Below are 21,322 nucleotides of genomic sequence, written 5' to 3' on the forward strand. Positions count from 1 at the left end.
GGTACGAAACAAAGGGGGTAAATCATCCATTGCGGCCACGTAAGGCCCGCCTAAGCTTGAATGGAAAACATCGGGAATAAGTCGTGGGAATTAGGTTGGTGGTCGGCAGTTTTTCCTTCAAAGTACCCATTCTCCGAGCACGAACAGGGTACTAGGTAGGTAGGTACCTTACTCATCCACTGACGAAGATATCACCGTAGCCTCGCAATGCCAATGGTCTTGACCACGGCGGGGTGTAGCCCGCAGCACGAACACGATACCCACGTCCTTATCGGAACAGCCCCCAGCTCCAGTCCACACACCCCTGAGGCTGTGATCCGACCCCCTCCCACTGCCGTCAGCGCCTCCGCTGCTCTACTGGTAGTACGCGGCATCTAAGGGCGGTGTAGTTTTGAAAAGAAACTCATTATCGAAAGTCATGTTTTCTGTGCTCCGGGCAGCTGCGTGACCTGGGCTGGGGGACAAGGGCGGGGTCAGGGGCAGGGGGCCAGGAGTAGGAGTCAAGGTCTAGGTTACGTATGCGTGCACAATAATCCCACGGGATGTGCCGCCACATATCCGATTGCTCAGCTGGTGATGGGTTCTGGAGCAAAGCTAGTTAACGATTGGCATTTTGTTGGCGTGTAGCACTCTAGCTCCTATGTTAGCATCGGCGATAAGTCGTTAAGCTACAGGATCTCGACATGGAAGCTCTCACTTTAAGCTCTCCTTGCTGGTAACGGGAGATGTTCTCTATGTAAACGGAATAAAGTTGGGAATGACCAGGGCTATGAAACTAAACCGGACGTTTCTTTCTGCTCTTCGACTTAGATAGCAAGGCTCAAAGGCCGGGTTCTTTAGCATGATTGGTGTCCAAGCCGGAAAACAGCACCCGAGACAATACCTACTTAGCTCCCAGGAATCGAGGGTCCTGTCCCCAGCATGGCAGGCATGGCTTGTCCGGATCGTCCGGATAAGGACAGATCCCCGGCCCGGGCCGCTTGTGGCTGGGCTCCATCACTGCATACCTTATACGTGTACGTCTGTAGCTAGCTGCATATGGTAGTGGTATGTGAGACTGTGCTACACCTAGTTACTTGTTGAAATACACGGTTATTGGCTACGAAGATAGGTAGTTGTATTTGGCCTTGAGAAGTTACCTCATGGACTCGGGGAGCAGCTTAGATACGCAGATACAAGTAAGATAAACTCTGGTACTGTACATCCCCTGTCACAGTGATGGCTTGTGGTCTCTGCCCCTGAGTCTCTCAACATTACCGACCATACTACCTAAGGCGCGTCTGATCTCGGAGCGACTTAGTAGGTCCAATTAGTCCTGACCAGTAGTTGCCTAGTTTCTGTATGGACTTAGTAGTATATAGCATCTCAACATTCGTACTTTGTATCCTTTTTCCCGACTATGACTGGAAATAACTTGTCGTTATTTTTACAACTGCTCGAGCTCGGGAAGCTCCGTTTGCACGAGCAATGCCCCTTTCCATGACAAGGGTATACGAATTGAGATAGCGTTAATGCACTCATGTTGACACTATTGATTTCTCCCCCTTGACGTTACGCAACTGTTTGAGTCCTACCCATCCTCCAAAACTCATAGATGTCCGCCGGCGGCTGCATTCGTGAAGCGCGAGCACCGCTATCATGGATCGTGACACGCAAGAGGGACGCGTAACTTCTTGATTCAGGTGACTGAGAAGATGTCCACACTATGAGCTCGCCGTGTTGGCACGGGATGGTGTTATCTGGATCGGAGGGTGGCTTGCGTGATGTTCGGATTTGACGACGGCAGTGATTGGCAACGACTTTGCAGGACGCTGGATTTGGACACTTTGAGGGAGTTTGGCAATGGCGAGAGCGAAACTACTAACCGCTTTCCTCCAGGGTTTCTGTGCGGGGAGGCGCCAGGAAGGCGGGCTGACGATGTACTTGGATACAACTTACAAGGAAGCGAAGATGTGGTTTAGAGCCAGGGACCTACATCTACTACATAAGCTGAATGCTATGGCACCTCTCTGAGAAAGCAATCACACATATCTCAGCACATGTTCGGGACCCCTCAAGTTAACCATTTCAATTTACATGCTTTTTCGACCTCGTTTCTCCCTCGTCGGCCCTTGAAAGTTGAGACCTGGCTCTTACATGACAATGATTTCGCGTCTTCTTGCCACAAGCAGTTTTACTGCTACACTGGCTTCTGCTCTGCCGGGACTAGTACACGCCCCTCATTCAAGCGCACTGCTGGCTCGTTCCTCCTGTAGCGGCAATACGGCGTCAACCCGGTCCCAATGGTGCGACTACTCCATCGACACCGACTATACGACAGAGCCCGTTGACACGGGCGTCACTCGAGAGTACTGGCTTGAGTTAACGGACGTAACCGTGTCACCGGACGGGGTGTCGCGGTCAGCAATGGCTGTCAATGGCTCCATCCCCGGTCCAACCATCTTCGCTGACTGGGGTGATACCGTCGTCGTTCACGTCACCAACTCGTTATCCACTTCTCTGAACGGCACAAGCATCCACTGGCATGGAATCCGCCAAAATTACACCAACCAGAATGACGGTGTTGCCTCCATTACGCAGTGTCCTCTGGTGGTTGGCGAATCAACCACCTACACCTGGAAAGCAACACAATATGGCTCGTCTTGGTACCATTCTCACTTCAGCCTTCAAGCGTGGGAAGGCGTCTTTGGTGGGATCATCATCAATGGCCCTTCTACCGCTAACTACGACGAGGATCTTGGCATGCTTTTCCTCAACGATTGGGATCACCAAACTGTCGATGAGCTCTATTCCAGTGCTGAAACGTCTGGGCCACCCACCTTGGCCAACGGTCTCATTAACGGTACCAACGTGTACGGGGAAGATGGTGATTCATCCCAGACCGGAACAAGATTGGCTGTCTCATTCACGTCTGGCACCTCATACCGCATGCGGCTGGTGAATGCCGCCGTCGACACGCATTGGAGATTCTCCATCGACAACCACACTATGACTGTAATGGCAGCTGATCTCGTTCCAATTGTGCCATATGAAACGACGGTTATCACAATTGGGATGGGTAAGTACATCATCAGACCACCTGCGTATTTTGTTTTCTTAGGAAAGCCGAGACTGACTGCCACATAGGACAAAGATACGACATAGTCGTCACGGCAGATCAAGCTGATGTCGCGGATAACTTCTGGATGAGGGCTATTCCACAGTCAGCATGCTCTGACAACGACAGCACCGAAAATATCAAAGGGATCGTCTACTACGGTGATAGTCCCGGCACCCCTTCGACAACTGGTTACGACTTCAAGGACGCCTGCGACGATGAGACGGCCAACATCACCCCTTACATTTCCAAGACGGTTTCTTCGGCACAGTGGAATGACTTGGAAACCGCCTCAGTCTCTAGGAACTCGGCTGGCCTCTTCAAATGGTATCTCAACAGCACGACCATGCTAGTTGACTGGGCCAAACCCACTCTGGAAATGGTGACGGATAACATCACCGAATACGAGTCGGATGACGCCATCATTGAGCTGAATGAAGCCAACCAGTGGGTGTACATGGTGGTTCAAACAACGCTGCAGGTTCCGCACCCAATCCATCTGCACGGTCACGATTTCTTCATTCTCGCCCAAGGTTCAGGGACATACGACTCGTCGACAGTAACACTGGAGACCGATAACCCACCCAGACGCGATACGGCCATGCTGCCATCGCAGGGATATTTGGTCATGGCCTGGGAGACGGACAACCCTGGTGTATGGCTGATGCACTGTCACATCGGTTGGCATACCTCAGAGGGCTTCGCCCTCCAGTTCATTGAGCGGAAGAGCGAGATCGCGTCGATCGTCAGTACGTCAACTCTGGAAGACATTTGCACTAAGTGGGAGGAGTTTCAAGGGGATTATTCAATTGAACAAGAAGACTCTGGTGTATGAGATGGATGCACCTAGAGCATTTCGTGTCAAAGACAGGTAGGTAGGTATCCTGCCTATTGGTAACTCCGATTTGCTATGTAAACTTAGTTTACTAAGGTATTTACATATACCTACATGTGACTGCGTTTTAGGTATCCGCCATCATTATGCATCTGTCCCGAGTGATCCGTTAAGTCATCCTCAACCGTTCTAGTCCATGCACGTACATAAATGTCATAATGGGACCTAGCAGGCTAGCATAAAGTATCGGCATGGTCCTAAGAGTGATAATCAGGGGGCAGCGCAGGTTTGGCTTGTTGTTTATACAGTTATAGTAGTGCCCCCGGCTTGTTGAGCTCCTAGCTATTGGAAATGAGCCCTCTTGGCGTAAGCTAGGGAGTGGCCCACTATAGGGGGAAATTACTGTCCTGCGCTCCCACCTATATAAAATTGGCTCTAGAGAGCTATTGTGGCCTCTATTCCTTAGAACCTTCAATTTGATCAATTAATCTAGAAGACAACCACCAAAAGAAACCATCACCAGTGGCCATTTTGGCCCGGTAAGTCCACCCTGTGATTTCCAACACTAGCATTCATACCAAAGAGGGTGGCATTGACTGGCATGTCCGCAGGCGTGGGCGTAGATGGCGAGGTGGGAGACATCGAGGCGAGTCGGAGGGTCGGTTTACCCAGGTTGGCCAGAGTTCGGCGCTTCCCTTGCAAAAGATTGGCCAAGGTACGAGGGTACCATCGTAAGTAGTGAGTTGACACTCGTCAGACCCCTGGCAATGCCCCACTATTGGGGGCTGCCAAGGGCTGGCAAGATCTGGCGATGTTCTGAGTCGGCCCGTCAGAGATTCCACTGTCAGGTTCTGACGAGTGTCAAACTCCTACTTACGATGGTATTGGGAGGCTGAGCCTTGCCAGTGTCAGTCGCGTTAAGCGCGCAACTTGCTGCCCGAGTCTAAGCAGGGGCGGGGTTCAAAAAAGCAGGGACATCCCGATTCGCAGTGCGCTTTCTCACTTGCAAAAGCAGCATCTCAAACTTCTCGACAGTAGGTATGTTTTCCTACTCTGCAAAGCGCATTTTACGCCCAAGGTTCAGTGGTACAAGATCGTTTGCCCAGACACAACATAGGTGGGCGATTCGACCTACTTACAGACCTCCTCGCAATAGCCAGACTCAAACCAGGCACAATGAAGCGAGTCAGCACACTTCAAACGGCGGACGAAGTGGCCGATACCTTGTGCTGACGTTGGGCGGCGTCCTCGCGGCTCTATACGGTACTTGGACGCTATCCTCCTCAGTCCTCCGTCAGTACTCGATACATGGGTCACGAGTGGCGACGTCAACGCCGACACCGGATTATAGTCCCCTAGATGATGCCCAGAATCAGATTCGCCTCTTGGTTCTGGATCGGGGAGATGGCTCTGCCCAAGTTAGTTGCCGTCTGGAGCATGTCTCTCTCGCAACCAGCCCTCGGTTCGAAGCCCTGTCGTATGTATGATGTTACAACAGCAATGACAAGCCCCCGCAAATCATATGCAGCGGGAAACGGGTTGTGGTCGGCCAGAACTTGTACGATGCCTCGCGGAATTTGCGGCGCCCCGACAGCGAGCGTATCCTCTGGGTGGATGCGCTTTGTATCAACCAGAACGACCCGCTGGAGAAGGCCCAACAGTTACCTCGTATGGGCAGCATTTACGAAAAGGCTGAGTCGGTCATCATTTGGCTCGGCGAGCCCACGAAGTCCTCCAGCGAGGCAATCTCGACCCTGCGGAAGCTGAACGAACACTTTACCGCATCTCTGTTCTTTTACAACGAATCCAGCTGGTCCGTATGGGCTCGCCAGATGATATACCGCAAGTTCCCTTCCATGGCGGCTGGGGACTGGCACAGGCACAAGACGACGCTAGCAGGCTTCAACTGGACCGCTGTGGCTGATGTCATGAAGAACCCGTGGTTTCTGCGGGTGTGGGTATATCAGGAACTCAGGAAGGCTACTAGCGCAGTTGTGGCCCTTGGCAATGAGCAGATGCCACTCAACGACTTTATCCGGCCTATCGCTGAGTTATTCATGCACCCCCTCGGCATGGAGATCATAGGACCGCACCTGAGCGCCGACGCCTACAGGTCTTTGGTGACCATTCTTCGCATTGTGACCGAAGACGGGCCCGAAGCCCGCAACTTAGTGGAGTCGCGGCGCCCACTGCTCGATTTCGTTGCCCGGGAGTCATTTCGTGACGTAACGAACGACCGGGACCGGATATTTGCATTTTGCGATGTCGCTAATGATGTTGACGAGACCGACTGGGAAGTCATTCCTGACTATACCGCCACGGTAGAGCATGTGTACCTGCGCTTTGCCCGCTGGTGTCTCTTGCGAGGGAGAAATCCAGATCTTCTCCAATACGCTGGAAAACAAGGTCCGGAACCTCTACTAGTAGGGGCTATACCTCAGGCAGAGACGGGCGGGGTGGCACTGCCGTCCTGGTTCCCGACTGGCGCCAGAACCGCCTCGAGATACTGAATCCATTTCCTGGGCACTACAACGCCTCAGGGACTTCTGAGCTTCACGTTTCGTGGAGACCCGACCAGCCAACCCTCTTGCGGATAATGGGGCGCATCGTGGACACAGTCGACGAAGTGTCCATCTCGCGGATGCATCTGACTGGCCTCGACCATTTTGAGTTCGCCTCAGGAACAAAGTTTGATCCGGCGGCCGTGAGCAAGCTTGTGAAAAGGCGCCAGCGGTTCTCATTCCTCAAATGGTTCAAGAGGGACAAGAGGGACCAAGCGTTAGACGATATAATGTCTAAATACCTTGTGACCAGGGATCGCCAAGGGTCAACAAAGACGTTCGAAATCAGTTCCCTACGCGAAGCGCACGAGGCGCGGCAGCGATTCGGGACAGAAAAACTTCCCGCCCACGAGATGACGAACCTAGTGTGGATGGAAGACTGCAAGTATATTGCTGCCAAGTGTACTGGCGGACACATGACGCCTGACCGACTCGACGCGCTGTGGAGGACCATGACGTACTCATCTCCTAGCCTGCCAAAGCGTAACTTTGTTTCATACCTTGCTCTTCTCGATGATATTGGACAGGGGAGAAGGAAGACCGAGAGCCTGCAGGGCACCTCGTTTGAACTGCCACGGAACCGTGCTCGCGCCGCCGAACCGCGGGACATACGGCATCTAGCGAAGACACAGTGGCGTAGACAACTACCCAGGCTACCGGGCATGGATAGACGCTCTTCAAGCCCATTGCCCGATGATAATGAACTGCACCTGAGGCGAACTATGCATAGCATCTTTGGCAGTGTTTTCAGTCGGCGCTTCTGCGCCACTTCCCAGAACAGACTTGGATGGGTTCCCGTCAGTGCTAGGGCAGGGGACGTCATTTGCGTGTTGGACGGCGTCAAACTACCGGTAGTCCTGCGGCCGTTGTCAAAGAAAGGAAATGAGCATGTGGAGGAAGAAGCAGGTACCGGCAGTACAGCGATACCGGTTTCCAGTAAGAGGTTCAGTGGGGGCAGCAGTTCACGGTACCAGCTGATCGGGCCGTGCTACATTGATGGCATCATGCACGGCGAGTTGATGAAGGGTAGGCCATCTGAGGGAAACTATCTGGAACTGTCGTGAAAGGAGAACACGCTGTCACCAGACACCACGGGGTACAGCGGCACCCGACTCGGTACCTTAGTCAGGATAGACAGGAGCCTTGCCTTCTTGTTGGAAATACAGCAGTGAGGCACGAATACTGGGCGAATTGCCCAGTGGTGATGGAATTCTTGGTGGATTGATTGATCAATTGTTGTTCAAAGTTATCCTGAATCTCAGGAGCTCTCTAGAGCCAATTTATCCTGGTGGGCGCGTAGGAGCAGTAATTTCCGACGTTACAGGCCACGAACTATGCCCAGGGGTAGTATTTCCAACACTTCTCGGCAGCGCTGCCAATAATCCTGTTGAGTGGGAAGGAGGAACCAGGGAATAACCTCAATTTATTGGAGCTACTGCAGGCACTGAGGCTGGGCTCTTTTTCCTCCGGCAACCCTCCTACAACCACCTCCGGCTACAATCAATACAATTTACCCAATTCTCTACCATGCTTTTCATAGTGATTCCATCTAGGTAGCATGGTTCCAACCCATCGCCGGTCGCTTGAAAGATCAAGATTCATTCTCACTATTTTGGGTTGTTTTTCATCTACCGTTGTTGTATGCCTGATTGCAATGTTTGTTCTACCTGTTGCTGCGCTGGCTATATAATCTCTCTATTTCGGTTTTCGATTGATTTCGATTATCTTTATACACCGTGCTATAGGAAGGGTCTCACCCAGGGCACTAATCGGCTAAGAATATACATCTTCCCCTAAGAAACTCTCGGAGGGCAAACATCATCAAACATCATCACTACGCAAGTTTTAGCAGCCTCGACACAACTTTACAGCAACTCAGTTCGGCACTCAGAAGCTCCACGAAAATGGACAAGAATTGTAGTGGTTTTCGGTGTTGTGGAGAGTTGTACTTCGGGGTCGAAGCACTTTTTAGGTCCCTGGTAGTATTGTTAAGTGGGAAGGAGGAACTAGGGAATAACTTGTATTCATTGGAGCCACTGTAGGCACTAGGGCTAGGCTCTTTTTCCTCTAGCAACCCTCTAACAACCACCTCTAGCTACAATCAATACAATTCACCCAATTCTCTGCCGTGCTTTTCAGTCCAAGACGTTCGGCTTGAATTAGCTTGCCTGAAAAAATCAGAGCTTGGATTAGCTTGGCTTGGCTTGCAAGGGCTTGCCAAGGCCCCCGGATACGGTTATTCCGACCCGGACCCTTGTTAACTCCTGTTTTCCTTCCATTGTCTTCGCATACCGGGAGAAGACCCTAACCCAAAGACCCTAACCCTGTATGAGGTGCCCTGGCTCAGGGGGTCTGGTAACGGGGGCACTCCACGAAGGAAAGTATCACCACCCTATCGACGGTAAGCAGACTTTGGAATTAGTACTCTAGTACTAGTATATACCTGAGTACTAGTACTAGTACTAGTACAGTACTAGACTAGAGTACCACCAAATTATCGAATGTCACCCTCTGTTTTGTTTTCGAGGCCAAATCCGATGTGTAATCTCGTGTTCGAACAACGCGTGAAATGGTTCGTGGAGGAAGCGCCAGTCTTCCGTGGAGGCGCGTGTGTGGTGGCCGCACAGAACAAGTCAGAATTTCAATTGAGGCCCAAAGCTTCAACATGAGTGCCATTTGGAAGCGTTCTCGCATTCATGTTCTCACACTCCCCTTTTTTCACAGCCGTCCAACACTGGCTCTCCTGCTTGCAGGCACAAGATACCTCCAATCTCTTGTTTACACGCCACCAATCCTCGTTCAACCTGTTTGCAACTCCTCATCACGGACCTCCGGACCTCGATTGTTCTCAATGGCCAGCATCGACGAGCCCCAGTTCGAGGACGAGGTATATGTTCAGGAAGCCGACTTGGAGGATTTCGAGGGATACTCTGCCGGCGGGTATCATCCCGTTGTGATCGGTGACGCCTTTTGCGATGGCCGCTACGAAGTCGTCCATAAACTCGGTTTTGGCGGTTACTCGACAATCTGGCTCGCCAAAGACAAACAGGCGCAGCGGTATGTCTCACTGAAATTCCTCGTCGCAGAGGAATTTACCAAGAGTACCGAGGCGAAGATCCTTCGCCAGCTCTGCACACCCGAGTCAAGTCATCTGGGACGCAGATTCATCACCCGCTTGCTCGACGATTTTTCCTTCGAGGGGCCTAATGGCCATCACGTCTGCCTGGTGCAGGAACCGGCAGTGTGTAGCATCGCTACATCGAAAGAGTCTGCGGCGGACTTTATGTTCCCGGTTGAAACAGCACGGTCCATTGCTGCTCAACTAATCATGGGCCTCTCATACTTGCACTCTCAAGGCGTGTGCCATGGTGGTAGGTGCAGTTCGAAATCTGGAATGAATTCCTATCGTGACATGTTTCTGACCCTGACTCTCTAGATTTACACATTCGAAATTTCCTTATCTGTGGCCCCAACATCGACTACCTCGACCCACCCGAACTTTACAAGCGATACCGTCTGGACAAGGTCCCTATCCGGCGAGTTAATGGTACAGTCGTGGGACCTCACGCGCCACCCTATGCGGTGTATCCATTACATATCCCAACGCCCGCAAACAAGCTGACAGATCCTCTCGTACGCATCTCGGACTTTGGAACATCCTTCATAGTTGCCGAAGAGTCAAACCCGAAATTACACACCCCCGACCCCTATCTGCCCCCAGAAGCCTTCTTCAACGAGCCGGTCACATTAGCAGCAGACATCTGGACACTCGGCGTCAACCTCTACGAAGTTCTCGGCGAGCGTATCCTGTTTGAAACTTTTGCCGGGGACCGGGATGACATCATCGGCGAAGTGGTTAACACACTTGGTATGCTACCAAAACGATGGTGGGACAAGTGGGAAGCGCGAAGCGACTTCTTCGAGGAGGACGGCGCTTGGAGGAAGGATGGCGTCAAACGTATCTGTACGCCCAAGTTCCGGCGGTTGCATCAAAGGATGTGGGATATGGGCCGCGGTGAAACGCCAGAGACGTGTCAGTGGGACGTGGAAGGTGGTGAGATGCGGGCTTTGGAGGAGTTGCTGAGGGGGATGATGGTATTTGAGCCCAGCGAGAGACTAACGGCCGAGCAGGTGTTGAAGTCTGAGTACATGGTGAAATGGGCAATGCCAGCCTGGGAGAGGCAGTGCGCGCGGCAGAGGGACAAAGTGGCAGTGTGCTCCTAGAGGGAGTAGTACTCTTTGTATTTCCTTGCCACTTTATCTCATTCTGTCACCCTACCAAGCTGGTTTGCGCAAAGTCTTACTGCCTCTATAGCACTATATCTACTTTTGGGGATAACGATAATCGATTCCCGGCCACGTCCGCATGCAGTGAGCTATTAGAAGGAGGGGTTCAGTTTACTCGGCGGCCTCTCAGCTTCCTGCTCAGGCTTTCCTCGAGCAATCTGTCAGGTGCCCCGAGTTTTCTTCATCTGGTTGTCTTTGTGATAGGTGAAAAATGGTTATAGTCGCGGTTTCTAGACCTCTGGCAGGCTGAGCTTACTCTCCGTGGAATGGTTCAGGGGCAGAGTTGGGAGGGATGCCTGCAATACTAACCCTAAGCCTCCGTATGTAACCAGACATCCCTACATGCAGGTGTGCACGATTCGAGCACCTACATCTCCAGGTTGCTAAAACCAAATCCTCCGAGATGGAAAGGGGCCATGAATTGGCCGTTGAACTGCGGAGCCGGACCTGTGTTTATATTTTGGTCGCCAGTCCCAAGATGAATGCTCTGCGGGCCTGATCCGTGATTGTTAAAGACGTGAGATCCCGTGTTCTCGGGCAACGAAGGCTCGAGCTCCATAATCTCTTTCAACGCAGCCCGGAGGCACTCCGCCTCGTCAGGCCCGACAAATGGCTCTTTGGCAAGCGCAATAACGTCCTCGAGGATCCCCTTCATAAGAAGCTCTACACGACCTCCCTTTCCGGCGGCAGATCGGTATCGCTCCTGTACGGGGGTGCCGTCCGGTGGTATGACTTTGCCGAAGATTGTCTGCAAACGCGCAGCTCGCTCATCGCATTGTTTTGCCAGCTTGGCTATTTGTTGGTACGCATCTTGGTCCTCGCGTGTCTCTTCCTTTGTCTTCCTGCTCCTCGACTGAATGTACGTCTCGATAGTACCAAGGGTACGCTCGACGAGGGGAATCACTTTTGCGACTTCGTGGAATGCGTTGGGCAAGTCTTTGCTAGCATCGTCAAGATCGGCGTACACGTTGTTGGTGTTCTGGAGTGTGGATTTGGCCCCGCGGATGGCCATGAGGGCTTGGGTAGCTCCAGGGCCCGGCATTTTGGAGGATAGGTGGATTCTGATCGAACAAGTGTTGGGTATTGTGTCTACCCCAAGGTCCTGCTCAAATTTTATCTCTCGGGAATGCATCTTGGAGGGAGAAAGATAAGATTCTCCTTTAAACCAATCGAAGCTTGCAGTAGATGAGGGGCATTCTGGATACTACTTGCCAATGTTAGAGTTGGGTTGCAATTTATATGATGCGCTCCAAGCTGCAGCACCTCAGCAAGGTACCTAAGACAAACTTCCGTCCTTTCCTAGGTATCCATGGCACGAGCAGCCCAACCCTTTACTCTTGCTGAACTGTGAGCAGTGGTGACAGCCTTCACCTGTGCATAAGATTCCTGAGGGAACCTAGGTCGGGGGCCAAACACAGGTTGCAGCTATAATGTCGTACTGCAGTAGGAGACTACTTCTTCGCCCTATAGAGACGGATTTCGTGTCGTACAACACATGCAGTAAGAACAGATTCTTAACCGAGAAAATGCAAGAAGATGATGGATCATGCATGTTTATTGGACACACATGCATGCATCGCCACGAAGAATTCCAGCCCCCGTCTGCTAGACCCAACGTTTGCCACCCCCATACGAGGCATTTATGCGGGCCAAATGCAGTTGCGGTTTAACAAGGAGGGTAGCCCTCTTTTCCCCTGAGCATGCATTCTCGGTGACCGCTGCTTGTGGCTTGCCAACATATCGAGCACAAGGCTGTCTCTCTAGCCTGCACGACATCCATTTTTGGCTTTCTTGGCATCAATACACACTATCCCTCAAGCTACGGTACACTATGTCGGGCGCTGAAGTAATAGGGGCTATATCGGGCATCGTTGCTCTGCTCGATGTAGCTGTGAAGTTGTGTGGGGCGGTCAAAGATGCGTCAAGGCTTCCTAGCCTTCGCGCCGCCAAACAGAGACTGCCCCTGATTGCCGATATGCTTCAGGCGGTCCGATACGGCTTGGAAACAGCACCGAGCCGGGAATCGTATGCGTCCATGATGCTTGTACTCGAGGGGTGTGAGAAAAAAGTACAGTCACTCCACAAAGCCCTAGAAGTAGTTGTATCTGCTTCAGGGGCATCGGCATCGAGGCGGGTTGCCACGGCAATGCGGACAATGGGCAAGGGAAAAAAGGTAGAAGGGCTGATGAAGGGCATCTTGGAGGACATTCAACTTCTTGCTAGTCAACATGCCATCAACGATCCAACCCGAGACCAGATTAAGGATTTGGCAAGCGCTGTCGAACACATGCAAATCTCGTCCGCAACTGAACCTGGCATTGAACGACATCACCAGAGGCATTTGACTCAACTATTTATCGCAAACTATGGCCAAGGTCCACAAAACACCCATCATGGCAACGGCAATCAGAATATCAATACAGGAGAGGCACCTCAATTCTCTGGAACATTTACGGGGTCCTTTCACTTCACCCCGCCTGTCACCCCCCGGTCGAGTCCATAAGCTGTGTCCTCAAGCACTAGTACTATATACCGCCTTGGTGTTGGAACTATAAAAGAAGCAGGAACTCGTATGCGAGCTGTTATATAATCTAGAATTAATTGGCAGATTCTCCTTGCTGTTCCTAGCTTATTGCCAACTTGAACCGTCAGCCTCCAGTGACGAGCCCCTGGTTAGAAACCTTCCCAGACAGCAATGCTTCGATCAAGTCATGCTTCCCCTTGACAGCATAGTCTCGAGCAGTCCATTGCTCCTTATCTTTGACGCCTGAATCTGCCCCATTATTTACTAAACACAAGGCTGCAAGGCCATCACCACGTTGAGCTGCATGCATCAAGGCTGTCTTGCCGCCTTGATCCTGCACATCCAAGTTTGCCTTCGCTTTGAGCAGCTTCACCATGATGTTGGTGGCATTGGGCCCTCCCCAAACGGCGTGATGAAGGGCTGTAAAGCCTTCCTTATCTTGAATATTGGGGTCGGCATGCCCCTTCACTAAAGCCTCGACAGTATCGCCGTAACCCTGACTGGCTGCCAAGTGCAGAGGAGTAAGACCACGGTGGTCCTGGACGTTCACATTCGTGCCTCTCTCCACCATCGCAACCACCATACCAGCCTTTCTGTCTGCTCCGCCTTGCGTGGCGTAATGGAGTGCTGTCTTCCCCTTCTTGTCCTGTCGTGTAGTCTCCATGCCGCGCTCAAGAAAGAGACCCAAGATCCTGTCATGGCCCAACTGTGCAGCCAGATGCAGACAGTCGCGGCCGTAATTGTTCACAAGACTTAAATCCGCTCCCTTTTCCAAGAGGTACCATACCAGAGCGGTATCCCCCGCTATCACGGCTCGGTGCAGCGCTGTCATACCGTCTTGGTCCGGTAGATCAATCTTGGCGCCATTCTCGACCAGCAACCACGTAACGGACTTGGATCTGCTGTGTACAGCAAGGTGCAGCGCCGTGGCTCCGTTCTTGCCCTGCTCGTCGAGTCGTGCACCATGATCTATTAGGTGCCATACGATACCCTTGTCTCCCCTTCTGCTCGCCTCCATCAACGGGGTATAGCCGTCCTTGCATGTTGCGTTGACATCGGCACAGGCTTCCAGAAGAATTCGAGCCACGGCAGTCTTTCCGTAGTTGACGGCCCATCGCAGCGGTGTGAAGCTGCCGTAGCCATCACGAATGTCGACATTGGCTTTGTAGGCGAGCAACAGTCTGGCCATGCGCTCGTTGCCGAACTGCGCGGCGTGTCGCAGGGCGGTCCAGCCGTCCTGGTTCATCCAGTTAACTTCCCAGCCGTTTTGGAGAAGGAGTTCGACAAGATCAAGGCGCCCGAGGACGACTGCCCAGAAAAAGGGTGTTCCAAGTTGCGTGTTACGCACGTCAATCTCGACCTTGCGCTCGGCGAGGGGTCGCGCTACGCTGAGGCAACCATACCGCACTGCCCAGCGGAATGGTGTCCATCCCTTGCGGTTCCCGATGTCTGGAATGGCGTTGTGCTCCAGGAGAAGCCGAACCATCTCCACGTGCTGGCCTTCAACGGCGAGATGCAGGGGTGTATTGCCTTCGTCATCGAGGGCGTTTATATCAGCCCCATAGCGCACAATAAGCTTCCTCGCGAGATCAATGCGGTTGAAATGCGAGGCCCAGTGGAGGGGAGTCTGCCCATTGCTACACGGACTGTTCACGTATTTGTTCGCCTGCGCTCCATTGCGAAGGAGGAGGTCTGCCCACCCAGCCATGTCGAAGTATGCGGCCGCATGGAGGCCGGTGATGCTGTTGGGGAACGTGTCATCTCGCACCTGAAAGGAAGCCGACAACTTTGACGTGTTGCGCAGAAACTTTACCAATTGTTTCTCTAGCACGGGAGTTTGCGCGGCACGCATGGCGTGGCGGAACCAGTGCATGGCGGCGTATTCGAGCAGTGGGTGGTTACGGATGCGCTCGGAAATGGATCCCGTCGACGAGCGGACCTGGCCGAGGTAGACGAGACAACGGAGTGCTACATCTTGGTGGCGTTCAGGTTCTGCAGGTATCAGGGTGAATGATCGCAGTTGAGGGAGGACCGAGTCGTGCACAGGACGAATGACCTTAGTGTCCTGGTCCACCACGATGAGGCCTGCGCAAACAGACGTCAGGCGATCTTCGTCCGGCAGGTAGTCGACATTGAAAGTTCCTTCTTGCGGCTGCACTGCAAAGGCGTGGCGGACCTCGTCGGCTCTGAGGTCTCGTGCAGCGGATAACACCCACGAGATGACGTGCGTGGCAAGTTTGATCTCGAAATCCGTATGATCCATAATCCGTTGGAGTGCAGCGTCGAACGTCTTGATCCTACCCTCGGGCAGCCTACCCAGAGCCGTTTTGAAATGCCCCAATGTACCCTGAGCTGCGAGGTAGTCCATGTGCATCTTTGCCAGGAGAAATCTGGGGCACTCTGCATTAGTGACCCAAGTCATGGGCTAAAAGGTACCAGACACGGGGGGAAACCTACATTCCCTGGGTCTTTTCGGTGATGGCCTTGACGATTTCTTCCTGAAATGCTGCACTTTTCTCCATGCTCACGAGCCGTAGCATTTGCTCGTTCGTTTTGATACGGTGCTCAACGTAGAGCTTGATGTCGACCGGGTCAGCTTCCAGCTTTATCATCAGGTCTGCTTTAAATTGGTGCCCTATCAACACTCCTGAGCGAGATGTTACCAAGACCTTCCAATTCTCGGGAAGTCGAAGGATGGTTTTAATGAAGGTTTCCTGGATCCCGGGATCAAGATGGTTGGAGCAGTCATCCAGAGCGTCGACGATGAGGTATACAGACTGGTATGTTTGTGCAATGCTTTCCATGAGGTCCTTCAACTCCTCAAATAGCGGAGACGACTCTCGAGAGACTATATCTTTGAAAATCTCGACCGCCTCGGTGGGTAGTTCTTTGATCTGCCGTTTCATGAGGAGTTGAGTCAAAATACTTGCGAGAAGCACTTCAGTCTTGGGCTGACTCTCTTGTTGGTCACCGAATCCGAAGAATATGTAAACGCAGACGCATTCGTTCTTGACCGAAATGAACTCCCGTTGTAGGTTATCTATAATGAAGGAACTGTATGCAAGCAACAGTTCATCTTATTAGTTCTGTTCGGTTAGGTGGTGAAGCCAGACATGGACTTACGCCAGTATGCTTTTACCGGCCCCAACTTGGTTAGAATTGAAAGGACTGTGTTAGCGTAGTGGTCCTGTAGGTGCGGGCATTTAGGGGTGACTTGAATTCACTGAAGCAAGGAGAATACGTACTGATGCCATCGAGCCACAGGATTCTGTCCTTGCCATTTTTCCAAGACAGAAACTTTTCGTTTTTCAGTAGCCATTCACCTGTTCCGGGCGTCATCTGTTTCAGGAAGAACGAAAGCCTGTCATGGAAATCCATGGGGGAGAGAGATTTCAGCCAACTGATGATCTGGGTAGCTGCGGCGTGAATAGCTGGTAAGCATGGGCCCATAGTTGAGTTAGGGGATCATGACCACGAACTAGGAGACTGAGCAGAGCGAGTGTTTCCCGGTACTGGACCTGAGCTATGTACTGGTGGCTTTGTTAGGTATATTGTTGTCCTGCTATCACCCTAAGCAGTTCACTGATGTAACTGCTTATGCTGGAGATATAGGAGTCTCACTTTCTTGCTGGCTGAGCAACGACCTCACCAGGTCAATGGGAGCTTCGGCCCCATGGACTGGGATAGTAAAAATGTACATCAGCTATCGAAACTCGCGTAGGGAGGTACTAGTCTGAGGTAGCCCCTTATCGATTGTCTCCAAAGAAAGCTTACTCGCTACATATTTATCAACGTTGAGGAGAACACCGGGGCCTGTGTTGATACTCTGGTCGCCTCTGCCCGAGTGCAGTGTTTGGGCCCCACTGCCGTGATTCTCAACTGTCGAAGTGGCCATTATGTGCTCAACATGGATTTTGCGCTGTGTTGATGGCTGTGATGGAATGCGGACAAGGAACCGAAGGCAGCGACAGGCACAGTATGAACCGCTTCTAATCAATGGCGAGTGCCGAACCAAGGACGCAGGAGTTGTGTATCTACAATGCCTACTCCTGTAGGCGAACCTCGGAATCTAGGCGACATGGAGCCGATAAGGCGTCCTTCTGTCAGCCCCCGGACCCCGCTTGGAGACGCCATGAAGAGCAAGCCCAACCAAATTGCGGTGGACACGCACTACACGCATACCGGGGGCTGTGTCCATGCAAGGTCAGTCTCTTGCATTTACAGAGCCAATGGTAATGCTCGGCTTCCTGAGCCTCGCCATTTCTGAATGGCTAGGGGTGACCTTTCGACAAATTTGGCCCCTGCACCAGTCATAATGCAACATTGTGTAACCCACCTACAGGAGGGAGCTCTCCTCCGAGGCTGGTGTGTTTAGGACCGGGACCGCCAGACTGGTTGCCTAAGGTACCTACCTATATTACCTCACTTGAAAACCGGGTCGAAGTAAGCACTTGAGCAGTGTGTCCTACAACGTCCAGCACGTCCGAATTCCACCAGCATCTACATAAAAAGGATCGGCCAACCCAGCCCAAACACGGCCCCGGCAGTCGCCGACGACCAAAAGCTCGGACACGCCTAGCACAACCTATTCATCCAACTACAGCCGACAACCTGAGCGACACGGGATGTCAGAACCTTCAGTAAGAGCTACAGTGGGAGGTTCCAAACCTACAAACAGAAAACCGAACATGTCAAGGACGAAACCCCAGGGTTCAAAGTTTCCCAAGCCTCCAGCCCCGCCTAGTACTAGTAGTGAATCGTCATATTACGAGGAGGATTGGGAATATGACGACTCGGATAAAATTGACCCTTCGGACTCTGCCTCCCACCTTAACGAACGTCACGGTTATGGACCTCCTCCGCCCCCGCGGTCACAACATCAACCTCCCGGTCCGCGAGGGCGTGATCCCGTCGAGTACAAGCGTGGTTACTTCCAACCGCCACCTGAGCCTGCTGCCAATATTATCCCGCATCAATATCCGTACCACAGACCGTATCGCAATCCCTTCCTTCCCGGGGGCCCTAGTCAATTTGGTACCGGAGGTGCGACTGGCGACTATGGGTCCTCGTATAGCAGCCACTACGATGTGAACCCCTATGCATACGGAGGAGGGCCGCAGTACGGAGGGTACGGTGCCGGCTTCAGTCCGGGTTACAACAGCATGCCTTATCATCAGCCATCGTACACACCAGGATATGGGGCATATCACAATCAGGCCCCTACTCTACCTCACTATGCATATCAAAATCCCCCACCACCCCCACCATCAGAGGCTCCTCGGCCTCCTACGCCGACAGTAAACAAGAAAGCTGAACCAGAAGTGGAGGCCCTGAAAGCCCAGCTTGAGAATATCAAGATCCAGCTTGCAAAGCAGCAGCAAGAGCAAACTATTCAGGAGAAGATGCAGGAGATCAAGAGTGAGGCGATCAAGATAGCAAAGGAGCAGCTCGAGTCAGAGAAGAAGGCCGAGGAAGAGCGCAAACGACTAGTGGATGAGGCCATCAAGCAAGGAGAACGAGAGGCGAGGGAGAGGATTGAGGCCGAGCGAAAGGCAGAAAATGAACGTCGGCAGCGTGAGGAGGAGGCGCGGGTGCGAGCTCTCGAGGAAGCCAAGAGAAAGCTGGAGTCCGAGGCAGAAGAGGAGAGACGGCGCTTCCGGGCAGAGGAACAAAAAAGGGTGCAGAAGCTCGAGGAGATGGAGAGACACTGGCGTCTCAGGATGGGACTTGAGCCAGTCGATCCATTCGTGCCTAATGGTAAGCCTTGCTTGGCCAAATGGGTTCGTGGGTATGTTAGTTGCGACCTACGACGGTTAACCGAGAGCGCAGGATTTCTTACGACCCCGTTTGGGACGACCTTCATCCCTGGCTACAGGCCTGAGGCATATCTCAGCCCACAGATGGGCGGCAGAGGACACATGCATCCTCGCCAGGAATGGCACCCGCGGAACCACGGACATGACCACCGCCCACGGTACAACTCCAGCGAGGGTACTCGTAGCCAGAATTTCACATCACATCACCATGAAGCTGATTACGACGGCGATCACGATAGTGGCCCGCAACGCCGGGGGTTCTATCGGAGTGGCGACTTTGACATGGACACCCCTCCACAAGGGCGACCGATCCCGGTACCACCCGAAGTGCCGTATCCACCGACACCCAGTGATCATGGATCTACTTCGTCTCCGTCTAGCGAGGAACCAGAAAGCGATGTTGAAAGCGATATTGACACGGACTCCGGCACAGTCAAACCACCAACTAACTATCGAAATGAAACGGAATTGACAGCAGATCAGCCAGAAGACGGCTCATATCGCTTTTCGCCCGAATCGCCCCCCTTAGTCGCCAAGAGGGTCCATGATAATGGCTATGAGAGCCATCAGCTGGAAACGCCATTAGCAAGCCCTCCAATTCCAGAAGACTATCCCGACGAAGCAAGCCAGTCAGACCAGTCGGACGACGAGAGTGAAACCGTCATTGAATTCCAAAGCCCGTCAAGGGAGAAAACGGGCAGTCTAAGTCCCCAAATCGAGGCGAGACTACAGGTTGAGCCGGAAGAGACCCCAACCGATGCAGGCAATGGTCAAGCTGGAATTCGTCAACCCATGTCCCAGGGCCCAAGACATGTACTAGGAGTCTCTCAAGTGAAGAATCAAAAGCCTGCCGGTAATCCTACCAATGGGAGCAGTCCTAACTCGGTCGATCTGGAAGGACCCGGGACACAGAACGACAACAGTCACGGTTTGATGTCAGGGCAAACCCGAAGTCATAACGAGGGCCAACTGGATGATCACTTCAAGTTCAGTTCCAACATGGAGCAAACCCACATGCAATCGCCAGCCCGGGTTCCTTCAGCATCGCGAGATCATGGACGCCGTCATCAACCCCACAAACCCCGTAAACAGCCTGAACGGCCTCCAACCCATCATCAGCAAGCCATGCGACATCGGAAGCAGCAAGAGCACCGCCAGCGATTGGACCATGCCAGACCACTTGAAGGCTGGCCACCTCCAGTCAGAGAGTATGTCAGCTTGCAACCGGTACAGCAGCACAATCCTGTCCAGACACACCCAAGCCGCCCTCAATATCCTCATAAAAGAGGTCACCCACCACCTGATTACGGAGGAAATGGAGAACGAGTGCTTCATTACGATGATGGCGCGGGATTCTTGGATTTCAATGCTACCCCTGTTGTGAATGCAGCGAAGGGTACTGTGCCATGCGTGATTCTTCCGCTTTCATTTTTACAGCGACTTGAATCTTGAGGGTTTATTCATTGAGTAGTTACCATCTTCCGGCTGGTGAGAACATTGGGAAGTAGTGCTTGAAAAGTCCTTGTTGAGAAATACCTACCTCGCATTTGGCATCTGAGTCAACCAGAACCCCGTTGTTACTTGGAAAGTTCCATTCCATCTTCCCGAGTAAAGAGGATGGCTAAGGTAAGTTAAGTAGGTGGTGTGAAAGGTGGTGAGTACAACAAAAGATGTGTTGAGCAAGAGGAGTCTGAGTGGCTAATTTAGGTAGACGGTGTGCTAGGCGGTGGGCTAGGCGGTGGGCGGCAAAAGAGTGCTCTATTGTAGGTCAATTAGGAAGACGGTACAATCACTAGCGCAATTGACTTCCGCTTTTTACTCACTCTTCAATTGTCTGGAGTCCCCGGTTTGGATACATCGTGCCTGCTCCCACGGTCAAATGTTCAGCACAGTCCAGCACAATGCACCTTTGCCCAGCTGACCTAAGCCGGGCAAGCTGCTGACTGTCAACATTCTTCAGATCAGGGCACATGTTTTCAAGTAACGTACTGTAGAGCCTCAAAAAAAATAAAAATATAATGTAATAAAAACAACGGGTGCTCTGCGCTCGTTGGCCTGCACTTTCTAACCATTGCCTAATGAAGCGCCCAATGTACCAACCTAGGGCTGCTGCGACCAATGATGTGACTGCCAAGTCAAAATGCTAACCAACACCGACACAAATTCCTTGCATACTGTACAAGGCAGCTGCCGTCAAAGATG

At 52.4% G+C, this 21,322-nt stretch overlaps 8 protein-coding genes across 8 annotated transcripts; 5 read left to right on the forward strand and 3 right to left on the reverse strand.

Moving 5' to 3' along the window:
• Positions 1–2,142: 2,142 nt before the first annotated feature.
• On the forward strand, positions 2,143–3,932 carry N656DRAFT_820122 (multicopper oxidase; the record flags this gene model as incomplete). The annotated part of the gene is made up of 2 exons (XM_064818409.1): positions 2,143–3,058; positions 3,127–3,932. The coding sequence occupies 2 exons, from the start codon at positions 2,143–2,145 to the stop codon at positions 3,930–3,932; spliced, it is 1,722 nt and encodes a 573-aa protein (XP_064665212.1).
• Positions 3,933–5,336: 1,404 nt separating this feature from the next.
• N656DRAFT_802552 (uncharacterized protein) lies at positions 5,337–7,557 on the forward strand (the record flags this gene model as incomplete). Its single annotated transcript, XM_064818255.1, has 3 exons — positions 5,337–5,350; positions 5,431–6,264; positions 6,339–7,557. 3 exons carry the CDS (start codon positions 5,337–5,339, stop codon positions 7,555–7,557), a joined length of 2,067 nt encoding a protein of 688 aa, XP_064665213.1.
• A 1,312-nt stretch (positions 7,558–8,869) lies between these two features.
• Positions 8,870–10,932, forward strand: N656DRAFT_505127 (kinase domain-containing protein). The gene is made up of 3 exons (XM_064809873.1): positions 8,870–8,894; positions 9,247–9,864; positions 9,930–10,932. Exons 2-3 carry the CDS (start codon positions 9,345–9,347, stop codon positions 10,715–10,717), a joined length of 1,308 nt encoding a protein of 435 aa, XP_064665214.1. The 5' UTR covers positions 8,870–8,894; positions 9,247–9,344; the 3' UTR covers positions 10,718–10,932.
• Positions 10,933–11,089: 157 nt separating this feature from the next.
• On the reverse strand, positions 11,090–12,213 carry N656DRAFT_785128 (uncharacterized protein). Its single transcript, XM_064816309.1, has one exon. The coding sequence runs from the start codon at positions 11,820–11,822 to the stop codon at positions 11,148–11,150; it is 675 nt and encodes a 224-aa protein (XP_064665215.1). The 5' UTR covers positions 11,823–12,213; the 3' UTR covers positions 11,090–11,147.
• Positions 12,214–12,459: 246 nt separating this feature from the next.
• N656DRAFT_785129 (uncharacterized protein) lies at positions 12,460–13,415 on the forward strand. The gene has a single exon (XM_064816310.1). The coding sequence runs from the start codon at positions 12,612–12,614 to the stop codon at positions 13,281–13,283; it is 672 nt and encodes a 223-aa protein (XP_064665216.1). The 5' UTR covers positions 12,460–12,611; the 3' UTR covers positions 13,284–13,415.
• Positions 13,416–13,926: 511 nt separating this feature from the next.
• On the reverse strand, positions 13,927–14,238 carry N656DRAFT_682760 (ankyrin repeat protein; the record flags this gene model as incomplete). The annotated part of the gene is made up of 1 exon (XM_064810579.1): positions 13,927–14,238. A coding segment is annotated over one exon (312 nt), but the record flags the coding sequence as incomplete, so codon positions are not given.
• A 2,078-nt stretch (positions 14,239–16,316) lies between these two features.
• N656DRAFT_505280 (uncharacterized protein) lies at positions 16,317–17,349 on the reverse strand. The gene is made up of 5 exons (XM_064809874.1): positions 17,079–17,349; positions 16,926–16,982; positions 16,784–16,834; positions 16,550–16,720; positions 16,317–16,452 (listed from the first exon to the last, which is right to left on the reverse strand). The coding sequence occupies exons 1-5, from the start codon at positions 17,197–17,199 to the stop codon at positions 16,424–16,426; spliced, it is 429 nt and encodes a 142-aa protein (XP_064665218.1). The 5' UTR covers positions 17,200–17,349; the 3' UTR covers positions 16,317–16,423.
• Positions 17,350–17,744: 395 nt separating this feature from the next.
• Positions 17,745–20,919, forward strand: N656DRAFT_785131 (uncharacterized protein). The gene is made up of 2 exons (XM_064816311.1): positions 17,745–19,061; positions 19,134–20,919. Exons 1-2 carry the CDS (start codon positions 17,993–17,995, stop codon positions 20,570–20,572), a joined length of 2,508 nt encoding a protein of 835 aa, XP_064665219.1. The 5' UTR covers positions 17,745–17,992; the 3' UTR covers positions 20,573–20,919.
• The last annotated feature ends 403 nt before the right edge of the window (positions 20,920–21,322 follow it).

Source organism: Canariomyces notabilis, assembly GCF_033297395.1.
Source record: "Canariomyces notabilis strain CBS 508.74 unplaced genomic scaffold N656scaffold_40, whole genome shotgun sequence".
In the NCBI taxonomy this organism is placed as follows: Eukaryota; Fungi; Ascomycota; class Sordariomycetes; order Sordariales; family Chaetomiaceae; genus Canariomyces; species Canariomyces notabilis.